The sequence below is a fragment of the Carcharhinus amblyrhynchos genome, unplaced genomic scaffold (genome assembly GCF_965287045.1).
Source record: "Carcharhinus amblyrhynchos unplaced genomic scaffold, sCarAmb.v2.hapA scaffold_43, whole genome shotgun sequence".
Classification (NCBI taxonomy): Eukaryota; Metazoa; Chordata; class Chondrichthyes; order Carcharhiniformes; family Carcharhinidae; genus Carcharhinus; species Carcharhinus amblyrhynchos.
Genome location: NW_027649784.1, coordinates 3,381,816 through 3,409,126, shown reverse-complemented (window position 1 = coordinate 3,409,126; position 27,311 = coordinate 3,381,816). Strand labels below are relative to the sequence as shown.

Sequence of the window (27,311 nt, the reverse complement as noted above, 5' to 3'; positions counted from 1 at the left end):
TGTCATACCAGGGTGGCACAGTGGGTTAGCGCTGCTGCCTCACAGCGCCAGGGACCCGGGTTCCATTCAGGCGTCGGGTCACTGTGTGTGTGGAGTCTGCATGTTCTCCCTGTGTCTGTGTGGATTTCCTCCAGGTGCTCCAAATTCCTCCCACAGTCCAACGATGCGCAGGTTAGGTGGATTGGCCATGCTAAATTGCCCCTTAGTGTCCAAAGATGTGTGGGTTAGATGGATTGGCCATGCTAAATTGCTGTTTAGTGTCCAAAGATGTGCGGGTTAGGTGGATTGGCCATGCTAAAAATTGCCCATTAGTGTCCTGGGATGCGTAGATTAGAGTAGTTGGTAGGGCAAATATATGGGGTGATGGGGACAGGGCCTAGGTGAGATTTAGCAACTCCCCCTCGATTCCTAGCCCCACTCTGCCATTCGATTTAAATCTCTGGAAGGTTTATTCTAGCCAAAGCCATTACAGCTTTGTGCAGTCACACGAGGTGAATGGGTGTGAAGGTACAGGTCTCAGTTTCATTACGAGGCAGGACAGACTGAGAGGGAGGTGAATGGCATCCTTCTCTGCAGCTGATGCTGGCCTTTTATCTTCCAGATGGTGAAAGCAATTGAGAAGTTTGGAGGCTGCACAGAAGACTTGTTGTTGAAGTATGGCAAGAAAATCGTAGGTGAGTAAAAATAAGGTTCAACCCTCAGCACTGATCCTCTGACAGTGCGGCGCTCCCTCAGCACTGACCCTCTGACAGTGCGGCACTCCCTCAGCACTGACCCTCTGACAGTGCGGCACTCCCTCAGCACTGACCCTCTGACAGGGCGGCGCTCCCTCAGCACTGACCCTCTGACAGTGCGGCGCTCCCTCGGCACCGACCCTCTGACAGTGCGGCACTCCCTCAGCACTGACCCTCTGACAGGGCGGCGCTCCCTCGGCACCGACCCTCTGACAGTGCGGCACTCCCTCAGCACTGACCCTCTGACAGTGCGGCGCTCCCTCGGCACCGACCCTCTGACAGTGCGGCACTCCCTCAGCACTGACCCTCTGACAGTGTGGCTCTCCCTCAGCACTGTTCCTGTGAGTGACAGTTTGGATAGTCTGCTAAATCTGTGTCCCTCAATCTCTGACTGGGCAATAAGATAGGCAGCAGTTTGTCGAGGTTTATCGGATGTTCTCCTCCAGCGGCAGTCACTGGGGGCTCCTCGCGCAGCTGCTAACACTCTGGTGCTTTGTGTTTTTCTAGATGAGCAGTTCTTGCTGAAGAGGGTTGCAGACAGTGCTATTGACCTGTACGCCATGGTGGTGGTTCTGTCCCGGTAAGCATTGGCGAGATCCAGATCTACTTGTTCCAATTGTTGTCACTCCTCTTTTTGCAAGCGTTGACCTTCGCTGGGATAGAATCCCCACAGTGTAGAAAGAGGCCATTCAGCCCATCTAGTTTGCAGCAACTCCCCAGATATTTCCACCCAGGCGCGATCCCTGTAACCTCACATATTTTCCCAGCTAATTCCCTCAACTTACTCACCTACGGACTCTAAGGGGCAGTTTAGCATGGCCAATCCATCTAATCTGCACATCTTTGGACATTAAGGGACAATTTAGCATGGCCAATCCACCTAACCTACACATCTTTGAACACTAAGGGACAATTTAGCATGGCCAATTCACCTAAAGTTTAATCACAAGTAGGTTTACATTAATGCTGCAATGAAGTTACTGTGAAAATCCCCTAGTTGCCACACTCCGACACCTGTTTGTGTAACACCAAGGGAGAATTTAGCACGATCAAAGCACCTAACCAGTACATCTTTCAGACCATGAGAGGAAACCGGAGCACCTGGAGGAAACCCACACTGACACGGAAAGAACGTGCAGACTCCAGAATCACATTTCTAGCTATTACTGAATCCATAGATGTGCAGGTTAGGTGGATTGACCGTGCAAAATTGCCCCTTAGTGTCCAAAGATGTGTAGGTTGGGGAATTGGCCATGCTAAATTGTCCCTTAGTGTACAAAGATGTGCAGTTAAGGTAGGTTGGCTCCTGCTGCAGTGAGGTCAGAGAATCTGGCACCCGATCGAATCTCCATTCATTGCAGCAGGAGGAAAATCCTGCCAGAGTAACATTCCTGTCATCCAGCCATAACATTCCCGCCATCGTGCTGACAGAGGGTAGAACTTGATTTCATTTATTATTGTCACGTGTACTCGTATACAAAAAAAGGTATTGTTTCTTGTGCGCCACAAGAAACAAGACAAAGCATACCGTTCATAGAGAAGGAAAGGAGAGGGTGCAGAATGTAGTGTCATAGTCATAGCTAGGGTGTAAAGATCAGCTTAGTGCGAGGTAGGTCCATTCACAATTTTGGGATCCTCAAGTCGCCAGTCCCAAGCTAACAACAGCATCAGTGAGAGTTTCAGCTGAGGGGAAACATATTACTGCGTCCCTACACCAGAGGAGGTCAGCATTCAGGGAAGGCAGTCTTGTTGGACACATTGTCCTGTCGGTGTGACAGTGAAACCAAGGCTGCTCCCTCTGGTGTTTGGAACGGAATAGCAGGTCCTGTGTCCTCAAACCGATATCTATTCTTCGACCAGTGTCACTTATCAAGTTATTATTCCCCTGGGATCCTGCTGTGCTCAGATTGCTGCCCTGTTTCCCTGTAAAGAACAAACAAAGAACAGTACAGCACAGGAACGGGCCCTTCGGCCCTCCACATTGTCCTATCCAGACCAGCCGCCTGTATCCCTCTATTCCCCGTCTATTCATGTGTCTACCCAGATAAGTCTTAAATGCGGCTAACATGTGTGCCTCAACCACCTCACTTGGCAGCGCATTCCAGGCCCCCACCACCCTGTGTAAAAAAAACTCCCCCTCCCCCCCCCCCCCCCCCGCACATCTCCACTGAACCTTCCCCCCTTATCCTGAACTTGTGCCCCCTTGTAATTGTCATTTCTGCCCCTGGGGAAAAAAGCTTCCAACTGTTCACCCTATCCATCCCCCTCATAATTTTATAAACTTTTATCAGGTTACCCCCTCAGCCTCCGTCTTTCCAGGGAGAACAATCCCAGTTTATTCAATCTCTCCTCATAGCGAATACCCTCCGTACCAGGCAACACCCCCCTAAACCTTGTCTGTACTCTCTCCAAAGCCTCCACGTCCTTCTGGTAGTGTGGCGACCAGGATTGGACACAGTATTCCAAATGTGGCCTCACCAATGTTTTATACAACTGTAACATAACTTGTCAACTTTTATACTTGATGCCCCATCCGATGAAGGCAAGCATGCCACATGCTTTCTTCACCACCTTTTCCAACTGTGCTGTCACTTTTAAGGATCTGTGGACCAGATGTCTGTGTATCTAAGCTCCTGATGGTTCTGCCCTTTATTTTATAGCTCCCACCTGAATTAGTTCTACCAAAATGCATCACCTCGCATTTGTCCCAACTAAATTCCATCTGCCATTTCTCTGCCCAATTTTCCAACCTATCTACATCCTGCTGTATTCTCTGACAATCTTCATCACAATCCACAACTCCGCCAATCTTAGTATCATCCGCAGATTGCTGCCCCATTTCCTGAGATTATAACAAATAAACAATTTTCAAAAGTACTGCGTTGTTGGAAAGCCCTTTGGAGACATCCTGCAGTGGTGAAGGAAAGGGGCTATAGCAATGCAGGTGAGTCTTCCTCTGGCCTCTTGAGCAGACAGCAGTGGGATTAGACCCAGCTGCAGTGTGAATGGAGACCCCCTCATCTTTCCATCCAACACCTCCTGCCTACCTCAGATCGCTGTCCACAACTCTCCCTCCCACGCAGCTTCACAGTGTGGGTTTGAGACTCGCTGACTGAGTGGAATATTTTTTCACACGACACAACCTCAATACACTTTGCGAAGCCGCTCTCTCTCCCTTTCGGGAACCGTTTTCTGCGCTCAAAAGTTTCCGACTGTGGCAGCTTTCTCTGTATTTAGTGCGATAGCCTCCAACATGTGAACTCAACACCATGTCCAAGAGTTTGGAGAGTGTGTGGAGCAGAACATTCTGGGAGAAGGTTCATGTGGGGGAATGGGGCTTGTTCTCAAATTTTAAACTTTATTTATTAGTGTCACAAGTAGGCGCACATTAACACTGTAATGAAGTTACTGTGAAAATCCCCCTAGCCGCCACACTCCGGCGCCTGTTCGGGTTACGCTGAGGGAGAATTTAGCTCGGCCAATGCACCCTAACCAGCATGTCTTTCAGACCGTGGGAGGAAACTGAAGCACCCAGAGGAAACCCACGGGTAGAATGGACAGACTCCACACAGACAGTGACCCAAGCCGGGAATCGAACCCGGGTCCCTGGCGCTGTGAGGCAGCAGTGCGAACCCACCGTGTCACCGTGCCGCTGGGAATTGAACCCAGGTCCCTGGCGCTGTGAGGCAGCAGCGCTAACCCACTGTGTTACCGTGCCACTGGGAATTGAACCCGGGTCCCTGGCGCTGTGAGACAGCAGCGCTAACCCACTGTGTCACCGTACTGCTGGGATTGAACCCGGGTCCCTGGCGCTGAGAGGCAGCAGCGCTAACCCACTGTGTCACCGTGCCGCTGGGAATTGAACCCGGGTCCCTGGCGCTGTGAGGCAGAAGCGCTAACCCACTGTGTTGCCGTGCCGCTGGGATTGAACCCAGGTCCCTGGCGCTGTGAGGCAGCAGCGCTAACCCACTGTGTCACCGTGCCTCCTCTCCTTTGAGGAAGAAAGGTTTATGGGGCATATTGAAGAGAGATGCACAAAATAATGAGGGATTTTAATGAAGTGAAAAGGATACTCATGTATCTCTGGATATCTCTTTCCAGCCCCTATACCCTCTCCCTATCTCTGTAACCCCCGCCAGCCCTTACACCCTCTCCAGCCCCTACACCCCCTATCTGTGTAACCTCCTCCAGCCCTGACAACCCCTCCCTATCTCTGTAACCTCCTCCAGCCCCTATAACCCTCTCTATCTCTGGATATCTCTCTGCAGCCCCTACACCCCCTCCCTATCTCTGTAACCTCCTCCCAATCCCCTACAACCTAAATGGGTGAATGGACCAGAGAACTTTGGCAGCACAAGGTTGCTGCCTCACAGTGTAAGAACCAGGGTTCAATTCCAGCCTCGGGTCACTGTCTGTGTGCAGACTGCATGTTCTCCCCGTATCTACGTGGGTTTCCTCTGTGTGCTCCGGTTTCCTCCCACAGTCCAAAAGATGTGCAGATTAGGAGGATTTGACCATGCTAAATTGCCCCTTAGTGTCCAACAATGTGTAGGTTCGGTGGATTGGCCATGCTAAATTGCCCCTTAGTATCCAAAGATGTGTGGGTTGGGGGGATTGGCCATGCTAAATTGCCGCTTCGTGTCAGGGAGTAATTGTGTGGGGTTACAGGAACAGAGCCTGGGTGGGATTGTGGACTGTACAGGCTCGATGAGCCGAATGGTCTCCTCCTGCACTGCTGGGATTCTCTGTTAGATTCTGGCTGGTTGGCAGGGAGGTTAGTGAGTGTGAATGGTGAGCGGAGAGTTTGGGGAATTGCACTGTGAAAGTGGAAATCCACTTTGGCAGAAATAATAGTAGGAGGGGAATTATTATTTAAAAGGCGAAAAGCTGCAGCATGCTACGGTTGCGGAGTACAGAGAAGGTCCACTAGGCTGATACCGGAGATGAGGGGGTTAGCCTATGAAGAGAGACTAAATAGACTGGGTCTGTACTCGTTGGAGTTTAGAGGGGGTATCTTGTAGAGACGTATAAGATAATGAAGGGCATAGATAGGGTAGAGGTAGAGAGATTCTTCCTGCTTAGAAAGGATAGCAGGACTAGAGGGCACAGCCTCAAGATAAGGTGGGGGGGGTGCAGTTTAGATCAGAGTTGAGGAGGAACTTCTTCACTCAAAGGGTGGTGAGTCTCTGGAATTCTCTGCCCGTTGAAGTGGTGGAAGCTACCTCGTTGAATATATTTAAGTCACGGGTGGATAGGTTTCTGATAGACAGGGGAATTAAGGGTTATGGGGAGAAAGCGGAACTGATCCACTTCAGATCAGCCATGATCTTATTGAATGGCAGGGCAGGCTCGAAGGCTAGATGGCCTACTCCTTCTCCTATTTCTTATGTTCTTAAGTCACATTTTGTTCAAAGGATACTTACTAGTAGACTGCACAACTCACAGTGCTGGGTCTGTGGACAAAATGGGTTGATATTAAATAGCGTGAAAGGGTTGGGGGGATGGGGGTGGGTGTACTGAAATATCGAAACTGTGACTCTAAATCTGCAGCGTGGCAGCAGTGCAACTGAAACCATATCCTGTTTGTGATGTCGGGCAGAAACTTTCCCTTCTGTCAAGCGCCAAGCAGGGAGAGCGGTGTTTTTGTCGTGGAGGCTGTGAGGATGCAGGCGGCGTCTGATAGATGCAGAAAATTCTGCCACTTCACAGCAGTGGATCGTTGGAGAGAGGGGAACAAGGGTTAATGTCGCAAGTGGAATGCGACTGTTCCTCAGCTCAGAGGCACATGGCTGGGAGGGTTAATCCCCTCTCTCTCTCTCTCTCTCTCTCTCTCTCTCGCCACAGAGTCTGCCTGACCTGCTGGGTTTTTCCATTATGTTCTGTTGTTATTTTCAGATTCCCAGCGATGTTTTGCTTTTTGCTTGTTCTGGTGACAGAGAGGTTTTTCTTCGTGTCGCAAGTCAAGGTGACATTAACACTGCAATGAAACTACTGTGAAAATCCACATGTCACTGCAACACTCCGGGGCCTGTTCGGGTTACACTGACAGGGAAAATTTAGCACAGCCCAATGAGCCCTCACCATCGCACGTCTTTCGGACTGAGTGGGGGAAACTGGAGCACCCGGAGGAAACCCACGCAGATACATGGGGGGGAACGTGCAGACTCCGCACAGACAGTGACCCCCCCCCCCCCCCACCAAAGCCGGGAATCGAACCCGGATCCCTGGCGCTGCGAGACAGCAGTGCTAACCCACTGTGTCACCATGCCTCTGGGATTGAACCCGGGTCCCTGGCGCTGTGAGACAGCAGCGCTAACCCACTGTGTCACTGTACCGCTGGGACTGAACCCGGGTCCCTGGCGCTGTGAGACAGCAGCGCTAACCCACTGTGTCACCGTACCGCTGGGATTGAACCTGGGTCCCTGGCGCTGTGAGGCAGCAGCGCTAACCCACTGTGTCACCACGCCGCTGGGATTGAACCCGGGTCCCTGGCGCTGTGAGGCAGCAGCGCTAACCCACTGTGTCACCGTACCGCTGGGATTGAACCCGGGTCCCTGGCTCTGTGAGACAGCAGCGCTAACCCACTGTGTCACCGTACCGCTGGGATTGAACCTGGGTCCCTGGCGCTGTGAGGCAGCAGCGCTAACCCACTGTGTCACCATGCCGCTGGGATTGAACCTGGGTCCCTGGCACTGTGAGGCAGCAGGGCTAACCCACTGTGTCACCATGCGTGCCCTGCCTGACAGGAGACGGATATTTTGTGCGATGGGGTGGGGGGGGGATGCGTGGAGGCCTTCTCGTAGACCCCCACTGGGAAGCCTCTGAGGGGAGATACTCAACCTGCACTAAAGAACAAAAGGCTGGAAAATCTCAGGGGTCTGGCCAGCATCTGTTAAGGAGAGAAAAGAGCTGACGTTTCAAGTCTGGATGACCCTTTGGGAAAGCTTTGACAAAGGGTCATGTGGACTCAAAAATGTCAGCTCTTTCCCTCTCCTTACAGAGGCTTCCAGACCCGCTGAGATTTTCCAGCGTTTTCTCTTTTGGTTTTGGATTCCAGCGTCCGCAGTGATTTGCTTTTACTCAACCCGCACCAGTCAACTGACACTTCCACCCTTGTAAAGGGTGGGAAAAGTGGGTTGAGTGGCGTGGAAAGGGGGGAGAGTCGTGGGGGGGGGGGGGGGGGGGTGGGGGGGGCTGGGTTGGGGAGAGAAAGCTGAAGGGCGACCTGATAAACGTTTATAAAATTATGAGGGATAGGGTGAACGGTTGGACGCTTTTTCCCAGGGGCAGAAATGACCATCACAAGGGGGCACAAGTTCAAGATAAAGGGGGAAGGTTCAGTGGAGATGTGTGTTGCGGGGGGGAGGGGGGGGCCTGGAATATACTGCCAAGTGAGGAGGTCGAGGCAGACAGGTTAGCAACATTTAAGAGTTATCTGGATAGACACAGGAAACAGACAGGGAATAGAGGGATACAGGCAGCTGGTCTGGATAGGGCAATGTGATCGAGGCAGGAGGGCCGAAGGGCCTGTTCCTGTGCTATACTGTTCTCTGCTCTGGTTGAAGCAAATGGGAAAAGGGGCATGAGTGGGAGGGGGAGAGAGAATGAGGTGGGGGGGTGGGTGCGGTGGGAAGACAGCACCAGGGTGAGAGAAAGCAAAAGGAAGGATTAAGAACCTTCCAGTTGGACCCAGGTCACTCAGGGATGGGGGTAAAGTCAGGGAACACTTCCTCACATACGGGGTGGAGGGGGAGCAGAAATCTAGAACCCTCTCCCTCACCCCCACCCCAAAAAAATCTGCTGTCGAGACTTGGGCTGGGGGGGAGGAGGGTGGATTTGGAAAATGTCAAAACTGAGATTGGGAGCCCTGCGGTGGGATTATTGGTGAAGGGATTAGGGGGGGATCGATGGACCTATGGTTCAGATCAATCAGTGATCTAACTAAGTGGAGGGACAGCACGGAGGGGCCAAGCAGTCTCCCCCTTTCTCCAAAGAAGGGTCTCTAGCTGAACTCTGGTTCTGTGTGTTTCTGGTTTGATTCTCTTCCCCTCGGTTATGCGACTGCCTTTGTCTGATGCTGTTATTGTGTTTATTTTCCCATCCGCAGGGCTTCCCGTTCCCTCAGCCAGGGCCACGCGACAGCCCAACATGAGAAACTACTGTGTGAGACCTGGTGCATCGAGGTTAGTACCTTCAACCTTCCCCTCCAGCCAGAACCTTCTGAGTGTTCCCTCATCTGTTGGTGAGCCCCTCATCCCTGCCCTGATCAGCCTCGGAGCCTGACTGCTCCACTCAACAGCATTCCAGCATCCCCGCCATGATGGCTGATCTGTTGTAACTCCATCTCCCTGCCCACTGAGCTGCGCCGTCTGTTACCTCCAAAACCCTCCCAATCTCACTCGATCCCCCACCTCCTCCAGTCTCGCCTGCTTTTTTTCCAGAGGCGGGGAAGAGAGAGGGTTCCAGATTCCCACTGCCCTTTGTGTGAAGAATCCATGGAATTCCTACAGTGCAGAAGGAGGCCTTTCGGCCCATTGAATCCGCACTGACTCTCTATCAGAGCATCTTAGCCAGGCCCAACTCTGCCCTCTGCCCTCTGCCCCTTCCCCGTAACCCCGTGCATTTACCATGGTCAATCCATTTAACCTGCACATCTTTGGACGTTAAGGAGCTATTTAGCATGGCCAATCCACCTAACCTACACATCTTTGGACACTAAGGGACAATTTAGCATGGCCAGTCCACCTAACCCGCACATCTTTGGACACTAAGGGACAATTTAGCATGGTTAATCCACCTAACCTGCATATCTTTGGAGTGTGGGATGAAACCGGAGCATCCGGAGGAAACCCACACAGACACGGAGAGAACATGCAGACTCTGGAGAGACAGTGGACGGAGGCTGGAATTAAACCCAGGTCCCTGATGCTGCGAGGCATCATTAGCGTATGGTTTTTCTTCAAGGCTCTTCCCCCTTACCCTCACCACACGCCACCCCCCCCCCCCCCCCCCCCCCCCCATTCCCTATTAATCACAGAGAAAATACTTTCTCTCCGCTGACCCTATTGAATTCTCTTCCGGCTGGTACAGCTGGGTTAGATCACCGTTTCCCCATTCAGTGAGGGGGGAAGGGGGGTGTAGCTGAAGCTGCCAGTCTCGGTACAGAATCTGGCTAACATGGATTGGTGTGTTTGATTTGCAGGCTCACGCTCGGATCATGGACTGTCTGAATTCCCTCAGCTCCAGCTCTGCCAAGCAGGTCTTCAAGAACATGCGCGCCATCTCGGCAGCGGTGGTCAGTAACGGAGGCACCGTCACCCCCCATCCCTTGGGATTTTAGGATGGGAGCTATCCCTCTGCTTGCCAAATTGGAGTGGAAATAGGCTGGCAGCCCACCACCTTGGGATGTTGAATCAGGGAGCCTGATTGCCCCCTGCTCACCTTGACATTATTAACCATGAGTGCCCTGATTGGTCGCTACCGTTACAGTCTTGATTCCTACAAAGGGTTCACATGAATTGACTGATTTGAACTGAGCTTCTCTGTGCACTTAAAAACACCAAGATTACCATTAAAATTCTCATCACAGTGTATAATACTGAGGACAGGTCTGGAGAAAGGCACATAGATGCATTGCCTTGGAAGTGTTTGATGGGAAAAGTGTAGAGGGAGCTTTACTCTGTATCTAACCCCGTGCTGTCCCGGGAGTGTTTGATGGGGACAGTGTAGAGGGAGCTTTACTCTGTATCTAATCCCATGCTGTACCTGTCCTGGGAGTGTTTGATGGGGGGACAGTGTAAAGGGAGCTTTACTCTGTATCTAATCCCATGCTATACCTGTCCTGGGAGTGTTTGATGGGGGACAGTGTAGAGGGAGCTTTACTCTGTATCTAACCCTGTGCTGTACCTGTCCTGGGAGTGTTTGATGGGGGCACAGTGTAGAGGGAGCTTTACTCTGTATCTAACCCTGGTGCTGTACCTGTCCTGGGAGTGTTTGATGTGAATATTTACTGGTGCCTGAAGTTAATTAATGTCCCTTGCAACAATTGACAGAGAATTTATCAAGGTGGTTCTCCCGGGAGTTATGGCAGGTTTATCAGTTTTGCTGCTTCCTTGGAGAACTTTACTGAGAACTTTACAACTGGAACCCACAGAATGTGTAGACACTTCTTTTAATATTCATTCATTCCTGGGACCTGTGTGTTGCTGTCAAGGCCAACATTAATTGCCCTCACTTAACAATGCCATTTCAATGCAATGTCTCTGTGGGTTTTGTCTCTCTGTCAGACGTTTGTCAGGGTTTATGGTCTCTCTGTCGGCTGAACTTTTCTGATGATGGATAAATGTTTAATATCCACTCTGTAAAATAATGACACGTGTGCTGGAAAGCTGTATTGTGGCAACGAATCAGTAGCCGATAGAGAGCGAATGTTTATCTTTCTAAATACTTGCTGTTCTTCAGATCGGAACCCGCGGGTATCTGTGCGATCTCAGGAGAGGCTGAGAGGGGGGCAATGGGTGTCAGTGCACAGCCCACCAGCACTAACTCCACCCCACCCAGAAGCTGCTTCTTATTCCCATGCTATGGTTCCTTGCAGCCGTCCCCCACATCCCTCACCCCACCACCCCCAGGAGCTCCATGGGTCAGGAGCAGCCCTCCCCACCCCAAACCCTCCACCAATCTACACAAGCATGACCGCCACTGCTGACTCCGATTTATTGACCACCTTCAACACCATTATTCCCACGAAACTCATCTCCAAACTCCGTGGCCTGAGACCGTCTCTCTGCGACTGGATCCTGACCCACAGACCACAATCAGTAAGGATAGGCAACAACACCTCCTCCACGATTATCCTCAACACCGGTGCTCCACAAGGCCGTGTTCTCAGCCCCCTATTATACTCCTTATTCACCTATGACTGTGAGGCCAAGTTCCCCTCCAACTCAATTTTCAAGTTTGCTGATGACACCACTGTAGTGGGCCAGATCTCAAACAATGATGAGACAGAGTACGGGAATGAGATAGAGAATCTGGTGAACTGGTGTGGCAACAATAATTTCTCTCGATGTCAGTAAATCGAGAGATAGTCATCAACTTCAGGAAGCATAAAGGAGAACATGTCCCTGTCTATGTCAACGGAGACGAAGTAGAAAGGGTTGAGAACTTCAAATTTTTAGGTGTCCAGATCACCAACAACCTGTCCTGGCTCCTTCCCCCGCCCCCCCCCCCCCCCCCCCCCCCCCCCCGCCCCATACCGACACTACAGTTAAGAAAGCCCACCAATGCCTCTACTTTCTCAGAAGATTAAGGAAATTTGGCATATCAGCTATGACTCTCACCAATTTTTACAGCTGTGCCATCGAAAGTATTCTTTCTCATTGTATCACAGCTTGGTATGGCTCCTGCTCTGTCCAAGACCGCAAGGAGCTACAAACAGTGGTGAATGTAGCCCAAACCATCACGTAAACCAGCCTCCCATCCATTGACTCTGTCTACACTTCCTGCTGCCTCAGAAAAGCAGCCAGCATAATTAAAGACCCCTCACGCCCCTGACATTCTCTCTTTCCACCTTCTTCCGTCAGGAAAAAGATACAAAAGTCTGAGGTCACGTACCAACCGACTCGAGAACAGCTTCTTCCCTGCTGCTGTCAGACTTTTGAATGGATCTGCCTTACATTAAGCTGATCTTTCTCTACACCCTAGCTATGACTGTAACACTACATTTCTACGCTCTCTCCTTTCTTTCTCTCTGAACGGTATGCTTTGTAAAGCTTTCTGTATAGCGCGCAAGAAACAATACTTTTCATTGTATTCTAATATATGTGGTAATAAATCAAGTTAAAATTAAGCATGTTCTTTGGCTTTTCTCCGACCACTGGGATCGGAGGCTAAACCTCCCGAACCCCTGTGTTTAATAAAATCTAGATTCACAATTGCTGCAAAAACTTTAAGCCATAGTTTATGTAAAGCAGAAAGAATGTGTTTAATATTGTGGCTGCAGCATGTGTATGTGTATATCTAGAGTGAGAGACAGAAGTTTGGCCAATGTGTGAATTTATGTCAACCTCTGTAGGAGGGGAGTGGCGATAGTGTGCGTAGGGACAGCACAGTGGTTCATACTGCTGCCGCACAGCACCAGGGACCCAGGTTCAATTCCTGACCTCAGGTTGTTGTCTGTGTGGAGTTTGCACATTCTCCTCGTGTCCGAGTGGGTTTCCTCCGGGTGGTCCAGTTTTCTCCCATGCACCAAAGATGTGCAGGTTAGGTGGATTGGCCATGCTAAATTGCCCCTTAGTGTCCAAAGATGTGTGGGGTTAGGTGGATTGGCCATGTTGAATGTATGGGGTTATGGGATTAGGGTAGGGGAAGAGGGAGATTCAATGGGCTGAATGGCCATTCCAGGGATTCTATGATTTGGCTCCCCTTGGACAACTCTGCCAAAACGTGAACCCAGCTCCACCACCACAAAGCAATCCTCTGAATTTTCAGCAACATCCACCAATATTTATACAGCATCTTCAATGCAGGTAGTGGCCCCGCTATGCTTTGATCCTGGAGGTAGCTGTCCTTCGATTCTACATGGCATTCTCTCAGGGTCACAGGTTTCTGCTCTGGATCTTTGCGTCCCTGAGCAGGCCAATCCCGGACCTGCAAAGTCTTGAGGTTTAGGGAGGAAATTGCAAAGTTGTGGGGTCCCCAGAGCTGAAGGCTGTCAATGTAGGCAGACGGGTTTAGGGGCTGGAGGAGGGTACAGAGATAGGGAGGAGGTGTAGGGGGACTGGAGGAGGTTACAGAGATAGGGAAGGTTGTCAGGGCTGGAGGAGGTTACAGAGATAGGGAGGGGGGTGTAGGGGCTGGATGAGACCACAGAAATAGGGAGGGGATGTAGGGGCTGGAGGAGGTTACAGAAATAGGGAGGGGGTGTGGGGGATGGAGGAGGTTACAGAAATAGGGAGGGGGTGTGGGGGCTGGAGGAGGTTGCAGAGATAGGGAGGGTTGTCGGGGCTGGAGGAGGTTACATAAGAACATAAGAAATAGGAGGAGGAGTAGGCCATCTAGCCCCTCGAGCCTGCCCCGCCATTCAATAAGATCATGGCTGATCTGTCATGGCTCAGTTCCACATTCCCACCCTCTCCCCATAACCCTTAATCCCCTTGCCTATCAAAAACCTATCAACCCGCGTCTTAAAAATATTGAGCGAGGCAGCCTCCACCACTTCAACGGGCAGAGAATTCCAGAGATTCACCACCCTTTGAGTGAAGAAGTTCCTCCTCAACTCCGTTCTAAACCGCCCCCCCCCTTTATCCTGAGGCTGTGCCCTCTAGTCCTACTGTCCTTTCTGAGCGGGAAGAGCCTCTCCACCTCTATCCTATCCATCCCATTCAACATCTTATACGTCTCAATGAGATCTCCCCTCATTCTTCTAAACTCTAACGAGTACAAGCCCAGTTTATTCAGCCTCTCCTCATAGTTCAACCCCCTCAACTCCGGAATCAGCCTAGTAAACCTCCTCTGCACTCCCTCCAAGGCCAAACTATCCTTGCGTAAGTGCGGCGCCCAAAACTGCACAGAGTACTCCAGCTGCAGCCTCACCAGTGCCCTATACAGCTGCAGCAAGACCTCCCTACTTTTATATTCAATCCCCCTCGCTATGAAGGCCAGCATCCCATTTGCCTTCCTGACCACCTGCTGCACCTGCAGGCTGGGTTTTGCGACTCATGCACAAGGACCGCGAGGTCCCTCTGCACCGTCGCATGCTGCAGTTTTTCGTCACGTAAGTAATAGTCCTTCCTACCATTATTCCTAACAAAGTGGACAACCTCACATTTGCCAACATTAAATTCCACAGAGGTTACAGAGATAGGGAGGGGGTGTGAGGGCTGGAGGAGGTTATAGAGATAGGGGGTGTGAGGCCTGGAGGAGGTTATAGAGATAGGGGGTGTAGGGACTGGTGGAGGTTACAGAGATAGGGAGGGGTGTAGGGGCTGGAGAAGGTTACAGAGATAGGGAGGGGTGTAGGGACTGGTGGAGGTTACAGAGGTAGGGAAGGGGTGTAGGGGGCTGGAGGAGGTTACAGAGATAGAGAGCGGGTGTAGGGGCTGGAGTGAGTTACAGAGACGGAGAGGCGAGGCCATGAAATGATTTTAATAAAAAGTGAGGCAATGTCAGTCTGGAAGCTAATATCATTGAGCGGGCACTGGGATGGTGAAAGAACAGCAGCTTGTGATGTTAGAATGTGAGCAGCAGGGTTTGGGGTGAGTGTACGTTGGTATTCGGACTGGTTACAGTGTCTCGCACTCCCAGACCACTTGCAGGCTGGCCTCCAGATGTCCACACTGCTCCCCGGGCTTCAGAACCTTCTGCGGGGAGCTGGTGGACCGCTAGCAATCAGGTAGAAAGCTGAGGGAGGGCTGTGCTCCACGGATTATGTTGCCCGAACACACATAAGAGAAAGAAAAGACTGGCAGCCAGGGTTACGCTTCTGTTATTTTGACACCGCAATCATTGTGGTCTTCAGAGGAAGTTGTTTTGCATCAAAACAAGGGCCAAGTCATTGAGAATCTTGCAACCATAAGGTTTTGTGCAACGTTTTGTCACGGTTTACTTTGCTACGAGAAGGGCGGGGAGCAGAAACAATATATCCGCCCATCCATCAGTTAATAAACTTCTTCACGAGAGTTAGCTTTGTGAACCAGGTGTTGTTGGTTTCAAACCATTCAAAGTTTGTTTATTTGTTGTTGTCACAAGCAGGGTTATATTAACACCGCAATGAAGTTACTGTGAAAATCCCCCAGTCACCACACCCTGGCGCCTGTTCGGGTTACACCGAGGGAGAATTTAGCATGGCCCAATGCACCCTAACCTGCACGTCTTTCGGACTGTGGGAGGAAACTGGGGAACCTGGAGGAAACCCATGCTGACATGGGGGGAACGTGCAGACTCCGCAGAGACAGTGACCCAAGGCGGGAATCGAACCCGGGTCCCTGGCACTGTGAGGCAGCAGTGCTAGCCACTGTGCCACCTTATACGTTGGTATGTGACCTTAACCCAGAGGCTTCTTTTTATTCATTGCTGGGACGTGGGTGTCACTGGCTGGGCCAACACTTGTTGCTCATCCCTGAGGGCATTTAAAAGTCAACCACATTGCTGTGGCTCTGGAGTCACATGTATCCAGACGGGGGGTAAGGACGGCAGATTTCCTTCCCTAAAGGGAACCAGATGGGTTTTTCCGACAATGGGTCATCAGCAGATTCTTAATTCCAGATATTTTTTATTAAATTCAAATTCTACATCCGCCATGGCGGGATTCGAACCCAGGTCCTCCAGAGCGTTAACCCTGGTTCTCTGGATTACTAGTTGAGCGACAGCGCCACTACACCTCTATAAATATGAGGGATGTGGTTAGGATAGATCATAGAATCACTACAGTGCAGAAGGAGACCATTCAGCCCATTGAGTCTGCACCAATCACAATCCCACCCAGACCTATTCCTGTAACCCGACGTATTTACCCCACCAATCCCCCTGATACTAAGGGCCAATTTACAATGGCCAATCCACCTAACCTACACATCTTTGGACACAAAGTAACAATTTAGCATGGCCAATCCACCAAACCTGCACATCTTTGGACACTAAGGGACAATTTAGCACGGCCAATCCACCTAACCTGCACATCTTTGGACACTAAGCAGCAATTTAGCATGGACAATCCACCCTAACCTATAGTTCTTTGGACACTAAGGGCCAATTTAGCATAGCCAATCCACCTAACCTACACATCTTTGGACTGACAGAAAGATTCTTTCAACGGAATAGAGGGGTCAGTGATCAGGGGGCAAAGATTTAGGGAGATTTGAGGGCAAATATTTTCACCCAGAAGGTGGTGGGAATCTGGAACTCGATGTCTAAAAGGCAGGTAGATGCAGGAGAAGCATTTTGATCAGCACTTGTAACACCATAGTAAACAAGTCCCTGAATCAAGTGTTGGTAAATGGGATTAGAATAGATAGGTGCTAGATGGCCAGTGCAGACACGATGGGCCAAATCTCTGCTGTCAGATTTCCTCCCAACCCTGTCTTCTCCAAGGAGAACAGCTCCAGTCCCTGAAGGACTGCACCGTCCAGGGGTCAGTACTGAGTGCCGCACTGTCAGAGGGTCAGTGCTGAGGGAGTGCCGCACTGTCAGAGGGTCAGTGCTGAGGGAGTGCCACACTGTCAAGAGGGTCAGTGCTGAGGGAGTGCCGCACTGTCAGAGGGTCAGTGCTGAGGGAGTGCCGCACTGTCAGAGGGTCAGTGCTGAGGGAGTGCTGCACTGTCAGAGGGTCAGTGCTGAGAGAGCGCCGCACTGTCAGAGGGTCAGTGCTGAGAGAGCGCCACACTGTCAGACGGTCAGTGCCGAGGGAGCACCGCACTGTCAGAGTTTGGAGGTTTATGAACGGTGGGGAACAGAATGTGAGTCACAGTGTTCAGGAGATGTGGGGACAGAGAGAGAGGTGGGGAGCAAAACTTGTCGGTCACTGCTAAAAATATAGAGAAATATGCGACTGTATCAAATATTGTAAAAGGTGTTTGATATTTTGCCAGCAGGATGTGAGATGTGCTGAAGTTGCGTTTCTGTGATTTTGTTGTCTTTTTCTGCTTTATCAGCAGCATCTGTGTGTTGACTGCAACACTTTCTCAGCCTTAAACTTCAAGCCTTAAGAGAGGCAGCGCTGATTCTGGGAAATGAAACGGTAACTTCTGATTCCCAGTGTAACGGATGCTCGCTTCACATTGCAAAAATCCCCGGTGGTTGGAGGACCGTTGTCTCTCATCTAGTTCACTCCTTACTCCCTCTGCACTCTGACCTACATCGACTCCTGCTCTGGCATCTCATCATCAAACTCCACCAGCCCTGACAACCCTCGCTATCTCCGTAGCCTCCTCCAGTCCTGACAGCCCTCCCTATCTCCGTAACCTCCTCCAGTCCCTACACCCCTCCCTATCTCTGTAACCTTCTCCAGTCCCTACACCCCCTCTTTATCTCTGTAACCTCCTCCAGTCCCCTACACCCCTCTCTATCTCTGTTACTACCCCAGCCCCTACACCCTCCCTATGTATGTAACCTCCTCCAGCGCTGGCACCCCTCCCTATCTCTGTAACCTCCTCCAGCTCCTACACCCCTCCCTATGTCTGTAACCTCATCAGCCCCTACATCCATCCCTATCTCTATGACCTCCTCCAGCCCTTAACCCCCACCCTATCTCTGTAACCTCCTCCAGTCCCTACACCCCTCCGTGTCTCTGTAACCTATTCTAGACCCTACAGCCCCCCCTATCTCTGTAACCTCCTCCAGCCTCTACAATCCTCCTTATCTCTATAACCTCCTCCAGTTGCCACACCCCTTCCTATCTCAGTAGCCTCATCAGTTCTTCCAACACTCCCTATCTCTGTAACTTCCTCCAGCCCCACACCCTTCCTGAACAGTGTAACTTCCTCCTGCCCCTATACCCCTCCCTATCTCTGTAAACTCCTCCAGCCTCCCTACACCCCGTCCCTATCTCTGTAACCTCCTCCAGCCCCACACCCTTCCCAACTGTGTAACTTCCTCCTGCCCCTAGACCCCTCCCTATCTCTGTAACGTCCTCCAGCCCCTCCTTAGCTCTGTAGCCTCATCAGCCTTTACAATCCTCCCTATGTTTATAACCTCCTCCACTTGCTACTCTCCTTTCTCTGTAACCTCCTCCAGTCCCCACACCCTTCCTGAACTCTGTAACCTCCTCCAGCCCCTATACCCCTCCGTATCTCTGTGACCTCCCCCAACCCCCACAGCACTCCCGAGATCTCTGCGCTCCTCCAATTCCGGCCTCTCGAGCATTCCCCGATTCCCATCGCTCCACCATTGGCGGCCATGCTACCCTGGCGGTGAGGAGGGTGGGGGGGGGGGGGGGAGGGAGGGAGTGCTAAGCTTGGAAATTCCCTCCCTAAACTCTCCAACTTGACCCTCTTCCTTGACCACACTCTTGGCCGCCTTACACAGCTCAGTGTTCGAGCTACTTTGACCGAGCTCCCGGGAAGCACCCTGGGATGTTTTACCTGAGGAAAGGTGCTACATGTTGTTGGGACACTAACCCTCTAGGACAAATGCTTATTCATCCTGCTTCCCTACCTGGCTTGTTGCACGAGACTGATAAATACAGTCTCGTAAATACACAAAAGGGAAGTGAATGGATGTCAGAGGCCAAAGCCTGGTCATGCAGCGACTGACTCATAACCAAACAGGAAGCTCTGGACTGCAAGCGTACAATCAAAATTAAACTCAGTCGAATACAATGATAAATTAGCAGGGCTTGGAACTGGGAGAGCCCTTCGGATCCAGTACGTCCCTCCCCGTGCATTCCAATCTTCATCCTTGATGTTACGACCTTCGGTTAGAAGTAGAATCCCCCACAGTGCAGACCGAGGCCCATGAAGTCTGCACCAACTTTCCAAAAGGACATCCCACTCAGGCTTCCCTCTCCACCTTAACCCTGCAACCCATTTAGCATGGCCAGTCCACCTAACTTGCACATCTTTGGACACTAAGGGACAACTTAGCATGGCCAATCCTCCTAACCTACATATCTTTGGACACTAAGGGGCAATTTAGCATGGCCAATCCACCTAACCCACACATCTTTGGACACTAAGGGGCAATTTATCATGGTCAATCCACTTAAACTACACATCTTCGGACACTAAGGGACAATTTAGCATGGCCAATCCACCTAACCTGCACATCTTTGGACGCTAAGGAGCAATTTAGCATGGCCAATCAGCCTAACCTAAATAGCTTTGGACACTAAGGGGCAATTTAGCATGGCCAATCCACCTATCTACACATTTTTGGACACTAAGGGGCAATTTAGCATGGCTAATCCCCCCAACTATGGAACCACATTTATAATGGAAACTATGACACCAGCCCAGGCAGGAGAAAGTAACCACAATGTGACATCTTTACATAAGCAAACCCCATACCAAAATGTTATAGAATCAGAGAATCCTTACAGTGCAGGAGGAGGCTATTCGACACATCACTGAACACAATCCCACCCAAGCCCTATCCCTATAACCCCATGTATTTACACTGCTAGTACCCCCTGACACTAAGGAGCAATTTAGCACAGCCAATCCACCTAACCAGTATGTCTTTTGGACTGGTGGGGGGGAGTGTGGGGAAACCAGAGTACCCGGAGGAAACCCCTCACAGACACTGGGGAGAACGTGCAAACTCCACATAGGCAGTGACCCGAGACTGGGAATCGAACCCAGATCCCTGGCGCTGTGAGGCAGCAGCGCTAACCCACTGTGTCACCGTGCTGCTGAGATTGAACCTAGGTCCCCGGCGCTGTGAGACAGCAGTGCTGACCCACTGTGTCACCGTGCTGCTGAGATTGAACCCGGGTCCCTGGGGCTGTGAGGCAGCAGTGCTAACCACTGTGCCACCATGTTGACATAGGAATTAAGATTAAACATAGTGTGTGCACGCCCTGGTGCAGTCATCCCTTGCAATGTTCCCTTGGGGACTATACTGCCCCAGACAGTGCAGAGCAACAGAGGATTGGATATACTTAAAATAAAGCAAGATCAGAAACAGAAGTTTGATTGTGGTTTCAATTGATATTTATCTCTTTTGCTGCCTTAGTTGCTAAGTACAGTCTCTCAGCAGATTTAATCTGCGTTTTAAATGTTCAGAGTGGATCAACAAAAGTTAACAAAAAAAAATAAGATTGTGCACGAAGATATACATTGGGTATAAATGTTGAGTGGTGTTGAATTGGGCTGGGAGTTAGCAGCCCCAGTGTGGAGTCCAGTAACTCTCCCTCTAAGGCCTAGAAACATGGCACAGTGGTTAGCACTGCTGCCCCCGCAGCACCAGGGACACGGGTTCAATTCTAGCCTTGGGTCACTGTCTGTCCGGAGTCTGAATGTTCTCCTTGTATCTGCGTAGGTTTCCTCTGGGTGCCCCGGTTTCTTCCCAGAGTGCTGGTTAGGGTGCATTGGCCATAGTAAATTGCCCCCTCGTGTCAAAAGATGTGCAGATTAGATGGATTAGTCAAGCTAAATTGCCCCTTAGAGTCCAAAAATGTGCAGGTTAGGTGGATTGGCCATGCTAAATTGCCCCTTAGTGTCCAAAGATGTGTAGATTAGGAGGATTGGCCATGCTAAATTGCCCCTTAGTGTCCAAAGATGTGCAGGTTAGGTGGATTGGCTGTTCTAAATTGCCCCTTAATGTCCAAAGATCAGTAGGTTAGATGGATTAGTAGGGTAAATAGGTGGAGTTAAGGAGATAGGGTCTGGATGGAGTACTCTATTTAAATGTCGGTGCAGACCTGATGGACTGAATGGCCTCTTCAGGGCTGTGTGGATTCTATGATGATGTTAATAAGAAGGGGATTGGTGTGCCAACATAGGCCTGCAGTGAATTCACAGGAAAAAAAACAGCACTATGCAAGTTTAATGACTGGTGGAACTCAGTAAACATTTATCCCGCAGTTCAGTTCCCTGGTAACCCAGAGACCAGGTTCCCAGGAAGCAGAGTGCAAATTTAAAAAAACACATCATAAAATAGGAAAACCCACAGGGTTAATGCTTAACCTCAGCTGACAATTAGAGTCCAGTTTTCCCAGGCTGATGTCTCTCTCTCTCTCTCTGTCTCTCTATCTCGCTCTGTCTCTTTCTCTCTGTCTCTCTCTGTGGCTCTCTCACTGTCTCTCTCTCTCTCTTTGTCTCGCTCTCTATCTCTCTCTCTACCCCTCTCTCTCTATGGCTCTCTCTGTGTCTCTCTCTATCTCTCTGTCTCTCTTTCTTTCTGTGTCTCTCTCTTTCTCTATCTCTCTGCCTCTAGCTCTCTATCTCCCGATCGAGGCCCCAGGCTGTATGAGTGTTTGAGATAATAGAGAGGCTGCAGTTTAGCTAAGTGGGCCAAGCTCGCGCAAACAGCAGTTCCCAGGACTCCCGAGCCCTGGGAGATCTCAAACGAGCTGCCACCGCAATTAAAAAATGGTTGTGTCTTCAGCTCCCTACAAGACATTATTCCCACGGGACTCATCATTCTAAACTGAGGCCTCCCTCAGCTGCTGTTGAGTGGGCCCTTGAGTCACGAGTCTTTATAAAGAGCCAAACTCCAATTTAATAGTTAATAAATGATTTGCAGTCGCGGTCAGTATCAGATTGCAAGTTATTCTTCGTTACCAGAGCAATGGAGGTTGAGGAGCCACCTGATAGAAGTCTCCAAGATTATGAGAGGCATGGGCAGTGTGATAGTCAGAAGCTTTTTCCCCAGGATGGAAGAGTCAGTTCCTGGGGGGTGGCACAGGTTTAAGGTGAGAGGGGCAAGGTTTAAAGGAGATGTATGAGGCAGATTTTTTTACACAGAGGATGGTGGGTGCCTGGAACTTGTTGCCAGGGGAGGTAGAAGCGGATACGGTGGTGAGTTTTAAGATGCATCTTGACTAGTACATGAATGAGATGGGAATAGAGGGATATGGTCCCGGGAAGCGTCGGGGGTTTTAGTTCATTCAGGCAGCATGGTCGGTGCAGGCTTGGAGGATCGAAGGGCCTGTTCCGGTGCTGTAGTTTTCTTTGATCTTTGAAAGTAAGCACACAGGTAGAGCAGGCAGTAAATGGTATGTGGGCCTTCATAGTGAGGGGATTTGAGTATAGGGATAGGGGTGTTTTGCTGCAATTGTGTAGGGTATTGGTGAGGCCACACCTGGAGTTTTGTGTGCAGTTTTGGTGTCCTTATCTGAGGATGTCCTTGCTATAGAGGGAGCGCAGAGAAGGTTTATCCTGCTTCTAGGAGCAGGAGTAGGCCATTCAGCCCATCAGGTATGCTGCGTCATTCAGTTGGACCATGGATCATTTATCTCAATGCCACTTTCTATCTCCAATTCTCCTGGGGGCTGGTTTTCCCATTCCTCCTGCCACGGGAATCATAGCGGGTGAGGGGAGCACCACGGAAAGGTCCGTTGACCTTGGGCGAGTGGGATATTCTGATTGCGGGGTAAGCGTGGCTGGAAAATCTTATCCCTCTTCCACAGCCTTCCCTAGGGCACAGAATTCCAAGGAATAGACCACCCTCTGAGGGAAGACATTCTAAAACAGCCCACCCTGAATTTCTGAGACTGTGTTTCCTGGTTCTAAGGTAAATACCCTTTCAAAACCTATGTTAAGCAGTGATTCAATCCAGGGTTTAAAAATCACAAGGGGGTCAGAATGGAGTAGAATCGTAGAAACCCTGCAGAAAGAGGCCACTCGGCCCATTGAGCCCGCACCGATAACAATCCCGTCTAGGCTCTATCCCTGTACCCCCCATGCATACCCCCTGCCAATTTCCCCTGACACTAAGAGGCAATTTAGCATGGCCAATCCACCTACCCTCCACATCTTGGGACACTAAGGGACAATTTAGCATGGCCAATCCCCCTAACCTGCATATCTTTGGACACTAAGGGGTTATTTAGCATGGCCAATCACCCTAACCTGCATATCTTTGGACACTAAGGGGTTATTTAGCATAGCCAATCCACCTAACCTGCACATCTTTGGAGTACAGTTGGAAACTGGAGCACCCAGGGAAAACCCACGCAGACATGGGGAGAACATGCAGACTCCGCACAGACAGTGAGCCAAGACTGGAATCAAACCCAGGTCCCTGGCGCTGTGAGGCAGCAGTGCTAACCACGGTGCCACCGTGCTGACCCAGAACTAAATAAGGAGAATAGGAGAATGTGTTTCCCAGTGGCACGAGAGAGGGTAACCAGAGGGAGAGGGACACAGCTTGAAGAGAATCGGGAAAAGAACCAGAGGGAGGGAGGGAGGGGGGAGATGAGGAGAATTGTATTTCGTAAACGCGGTGAGCTGTGGTGATCTGGATGGCACTGCCAATCTGTAAGGGCGGCGGAAGCAGATTGAAGAGCAACTTTCAAAATTTTGGATGATTACAGATTGAGATACCACAGAGAAGGGCGGAACATTTTGATGATTAAGATGCGAAGCACTGTCTTGATCAGGATGATAAATGGAAAAGTTGGGCAGGCAAGGCTTGCATCTACCTGAGTTTAGAAGAGTAAGAGGCGGCTCGATTGACACAAGATCATGAGGGGTACAGGCAGGGGGTGTGTGGACAGGGTGGACAGGACAGGGTCTCAGAACGTTAAGTCCATTTCCCTGCCAGACCTGATGAGTTTCCCCAGCAGGTTCTGTTGGTATATGCATGTGGGAGAACCAGTGGGGTCACTGTTTAATAATAAGGGGTCACCCATTTAACACAGAGAGAGGGTGAAATTTTCTTCCTCTCAGAGAGTGGAAAACTCTCTCAAACACTTTTTTATTTGTTTATGGGACTTGGGCTTGGTTGACTGGGCCAGCATTTATTGCCCGTCCCTAATTACCCATGAACTGAGTAGCGTGCTGGGCCACTTAGAGTCCTAGGGGTTTACAGAATGGAAACAAGCCCAACTTGTCTGTGCCGCCCCGTTCTTATTTAACTCCTAAGCTAGTCCCAATCGCCTGCGTTTGGCCTGGACATTCTCTCTTCCACCTTCTTCCGTCTGGTAAAGAGATACAAAAGTCTGAGGTCACACACAAAGCACCTCAAGAACAGCTTCTTCCCCGCTGCTGTCAGACTTTTGAATGGACCCTACCTCGCATTAAGTTGACCTTTCTCTACACCCTAGCTGTAACTGTAACCACTGCATCTTGCACTCTCTCCTTTCCTTCTCTGTGAATGGTATGCTTTGTCTGTATGGCTAGCAAGAAACAATACTTTTCACCGTACGTTAATAGATGTGCCAATAATAAATCAAATCAAACCAGGCTCAAGAGGCAAGGAGCGGTGGGGGAGCGGGGGTGGTGGTTTACTCCTGCTCCCATTCGGCCCTTTGTGTCTGCTCCGCCGTTCATTTTGATCATGGCTGATCATCAAATTCAATATTCTGATTCCTCCCCCAACGCCCCCCCGCCCTGGATCCTTTCAACCCTTTCACTCCAAGAGCTATATCTAAGTCCTTCTTGAAAACACTTAATGTTTTGGAGGGATCTTACTGGGGGGGATCTTATTGAAAGTTACAGGATACTGCGAGGCCCTGGATAGAGTGGACGTGGAGAGGATGTTTCCACTCGTGGGAAAAACTAGAACCAGGGGGCACAACCTCAGGCTAAAGGGACGATTCTTTAAAACAGAGATGAGGAGGAATTTCTTCAGCCAGAAGGTGGTGATTGTGTGGAACTCTTTGCCGCAGAGGAGGCCAGATCATTGAGTGTCTTTAAGACAGAGATAGATAGCTTCTTGCTTAATAAGGGGATCAGAGGTTATGGGGAAAAGGCAGGAGCATTGGGGAATGAGAAAAATATCAGCCATGATTGAATGGCAGAGCCGACTCGATGCGCCAAGAGGCCTCATTCTGTTCCTTTGTCTTATGGCTTCAACTACTTCCTGTTGGAGTGAATTCCACTCTCTGGGTGAAGAAATGTCTCCTCAGCTCTGTCCTAAACGGTTTACCCCGAATCCTCAGACTGCGAGCCCTGGTTCTGGACTCCCCCCACCCTCGGGAACATCCTCCCTACCCTGTTTAGAATTTAACGTGTTTCTAATCCAATAAAGCACCCTCTTGTGCGTAAAGCAGAAGTCGCAAGTGAGAACTCTTCAAACTAGGCAATGAAACAAGACAATGGAAAATCAAGCTGCTTTTGTTTGAAGGTTTTATAGAGTGTGGGAAGTGATTTGTCAAAGTGAAAGTTCGAAGGCCTGAAGCTAAGAACGGTAACGTTCTGAGGTGTTTCCACTAAGACATCGACTGATGGATTCAGAACTTTGGAGGCCACAGTCAGAACGGTACCTACGTTGGGCAAGAGGCTGCATTGAGATCGTGCCTTTTGGAAACCCTTGACCTTTGATTTGATTTATTAATATTCAGTTGAACTTTATTGTCATTGCAGAATGCCCAAAGACAAGAGAAGTGACTTCACAGGCTGCCAAGATACCAAGAGGAAAAGCAAGTGCGAGTACTCATTATAAAATCGTGCCGATAGTCATTAACTGTATACATGCATATTGCACAATGCCCATCGCCTGGGGTAACAGCTTCTGAACCAGGTTATACGGGCTCCAATGCATCTAAAGTTTATTTAGTTATTCGTCACATTCGTGAGGTAGTTGTAGAGGTGGGTACAATTTTGTCTTTTAAGAAGGATTAGACAGTTAACATGGGTATGGTAGATATAGAGGGATATGGGCCAAACACAAGCAATTGGGGCTAGCTTAGGGGTTTGAAAAAAAAGGGCAGCATGGACAAGTTGGGCCAAAGGGCCTGTCTCCATGCTGTAAACCTCTATGACCCTATTAACACTGCAATGAAGTTACTGTGAAAATTCCCCTGGTTGTGACACTCCCATGCCTGTTCAGGTAACACTGAGGGAGAATTTAGCATGGCCCAATGCACCCTAACGTCTTTCCGACTGGGAGGAAACCGGAGCACCCGGAGGAAATGCACACAGACACGGGGGAGAACATGCAGAAATCCACACAGACAGTGATGCAAGCCGGGAATCGAAGCCGGGTGCCTGGCACTGTGAGGCAGCAGCGCTAACCACAATGCCACGGTGACGCCTATCTGGGTGTCTCCCACATGGCGGGAGGGGGAATGGGAGGGCAAACAGCCTGCGGCTGGGATGGGTTGGATTCTCTGGTAATGCTGAGAGATCTCCGCAGACGATGTTTGTGATGGCTGGTAGCTGGGTGCCAATGGTGTGTTGGAAAGTTTTGACTACCCGCTGCAGATCTTTCCGATGAGAAATGGAGCAACTGTCCATTCCACCGTAATGCAGTTCAACAGGATGCTGGCTGTTGTGCATTGGTAGAGAAGGAGATGGCCTAGTGGTATTATCGCTAGACTATTGATCCAGAAACTCAGCTAATGTTCTGGGGGACCCAGGTTTGAATCCCACCACGCAGATGGTGGAATTTGAAATCAATAGAATCCACAAACTTCAAACGGTTGTGAACGTAGCCCAGTCCCATCACACAAACCAGCCTCCCATCCATTGACTCTGTCTACATTTCCTGCTGCTTTGGCAAAGCAGCCAGCATAATCAAGGACCCCATGTACCCCGGATATTCTCTCTTCCATCTTTTTCCATCAGGAAAAAGGTACAAAAGTCTGAGGTCATGTACCAACCAACTCAAGAATAGCTTCTTCCCTGCTGCTGTCAGACTTTTGAATGGGCCTACCTCACATTAAGTTGATCTTTCTCCACAACCTAGCTATGACTGTAACACTACATTCTGCACTCTCTCCTTTCCTTCTCTATGAACGGCGTGCTTTGTCTGTATACCATGCAAGAAACAATACTTTTCACTGTATCGCAATACATGTGACATAATAAATCAACCAAATCAAATCAATAAAAATATCTGGAATTAAGAATCTACTGATGACCCATTGTTGGAAAAACCCATCTGGTTCCTTTAGGGAAGGAAATCTGCCGTCCTTACCCCGGTCTGGCCGACATGTGACTCCAGAGCCACAGCAATATGGTTGACTCTCAA

The 27,311-nt window shown here is 50.1% G+C and overlaps 1 protein-coding gene across 1 annotated transcript in view; it reads left to right on the top strand.

The window, feature by feature from the left end:
* acadvl (acyl-CoA dehydrogenase very long chain) overlaps window positions 1-10,453 on the top strand; it is a 60,669-nt gene extending 50,216 nt beyond the window's left edge. The window contains exons 17-20 of the mRNA XM_080181927.1: window positions 602-674; window positions 1,242-1,314; window positions 8,842-8,917; window positions 9,937-10,453. Of these exons, the coding sequence (XP_080038053.1) occupies window positions 602-674; window positions 1,242-1,314; window positions 8,842-8,917; window positions 9,937-10,074 (360 nt within the window). The 3' untranslated portion in view covers window positions 10,075-10,453. The remainder of the gene's footprint in view (window positions 1-601; window positions 675-1,241; window positions 1,315-8,841; window positions 8,918-9,936) is intronic.
* The last annotated feature ends 16,858 nt before the right edge of the window (window positions 10,454-27,311 follow it).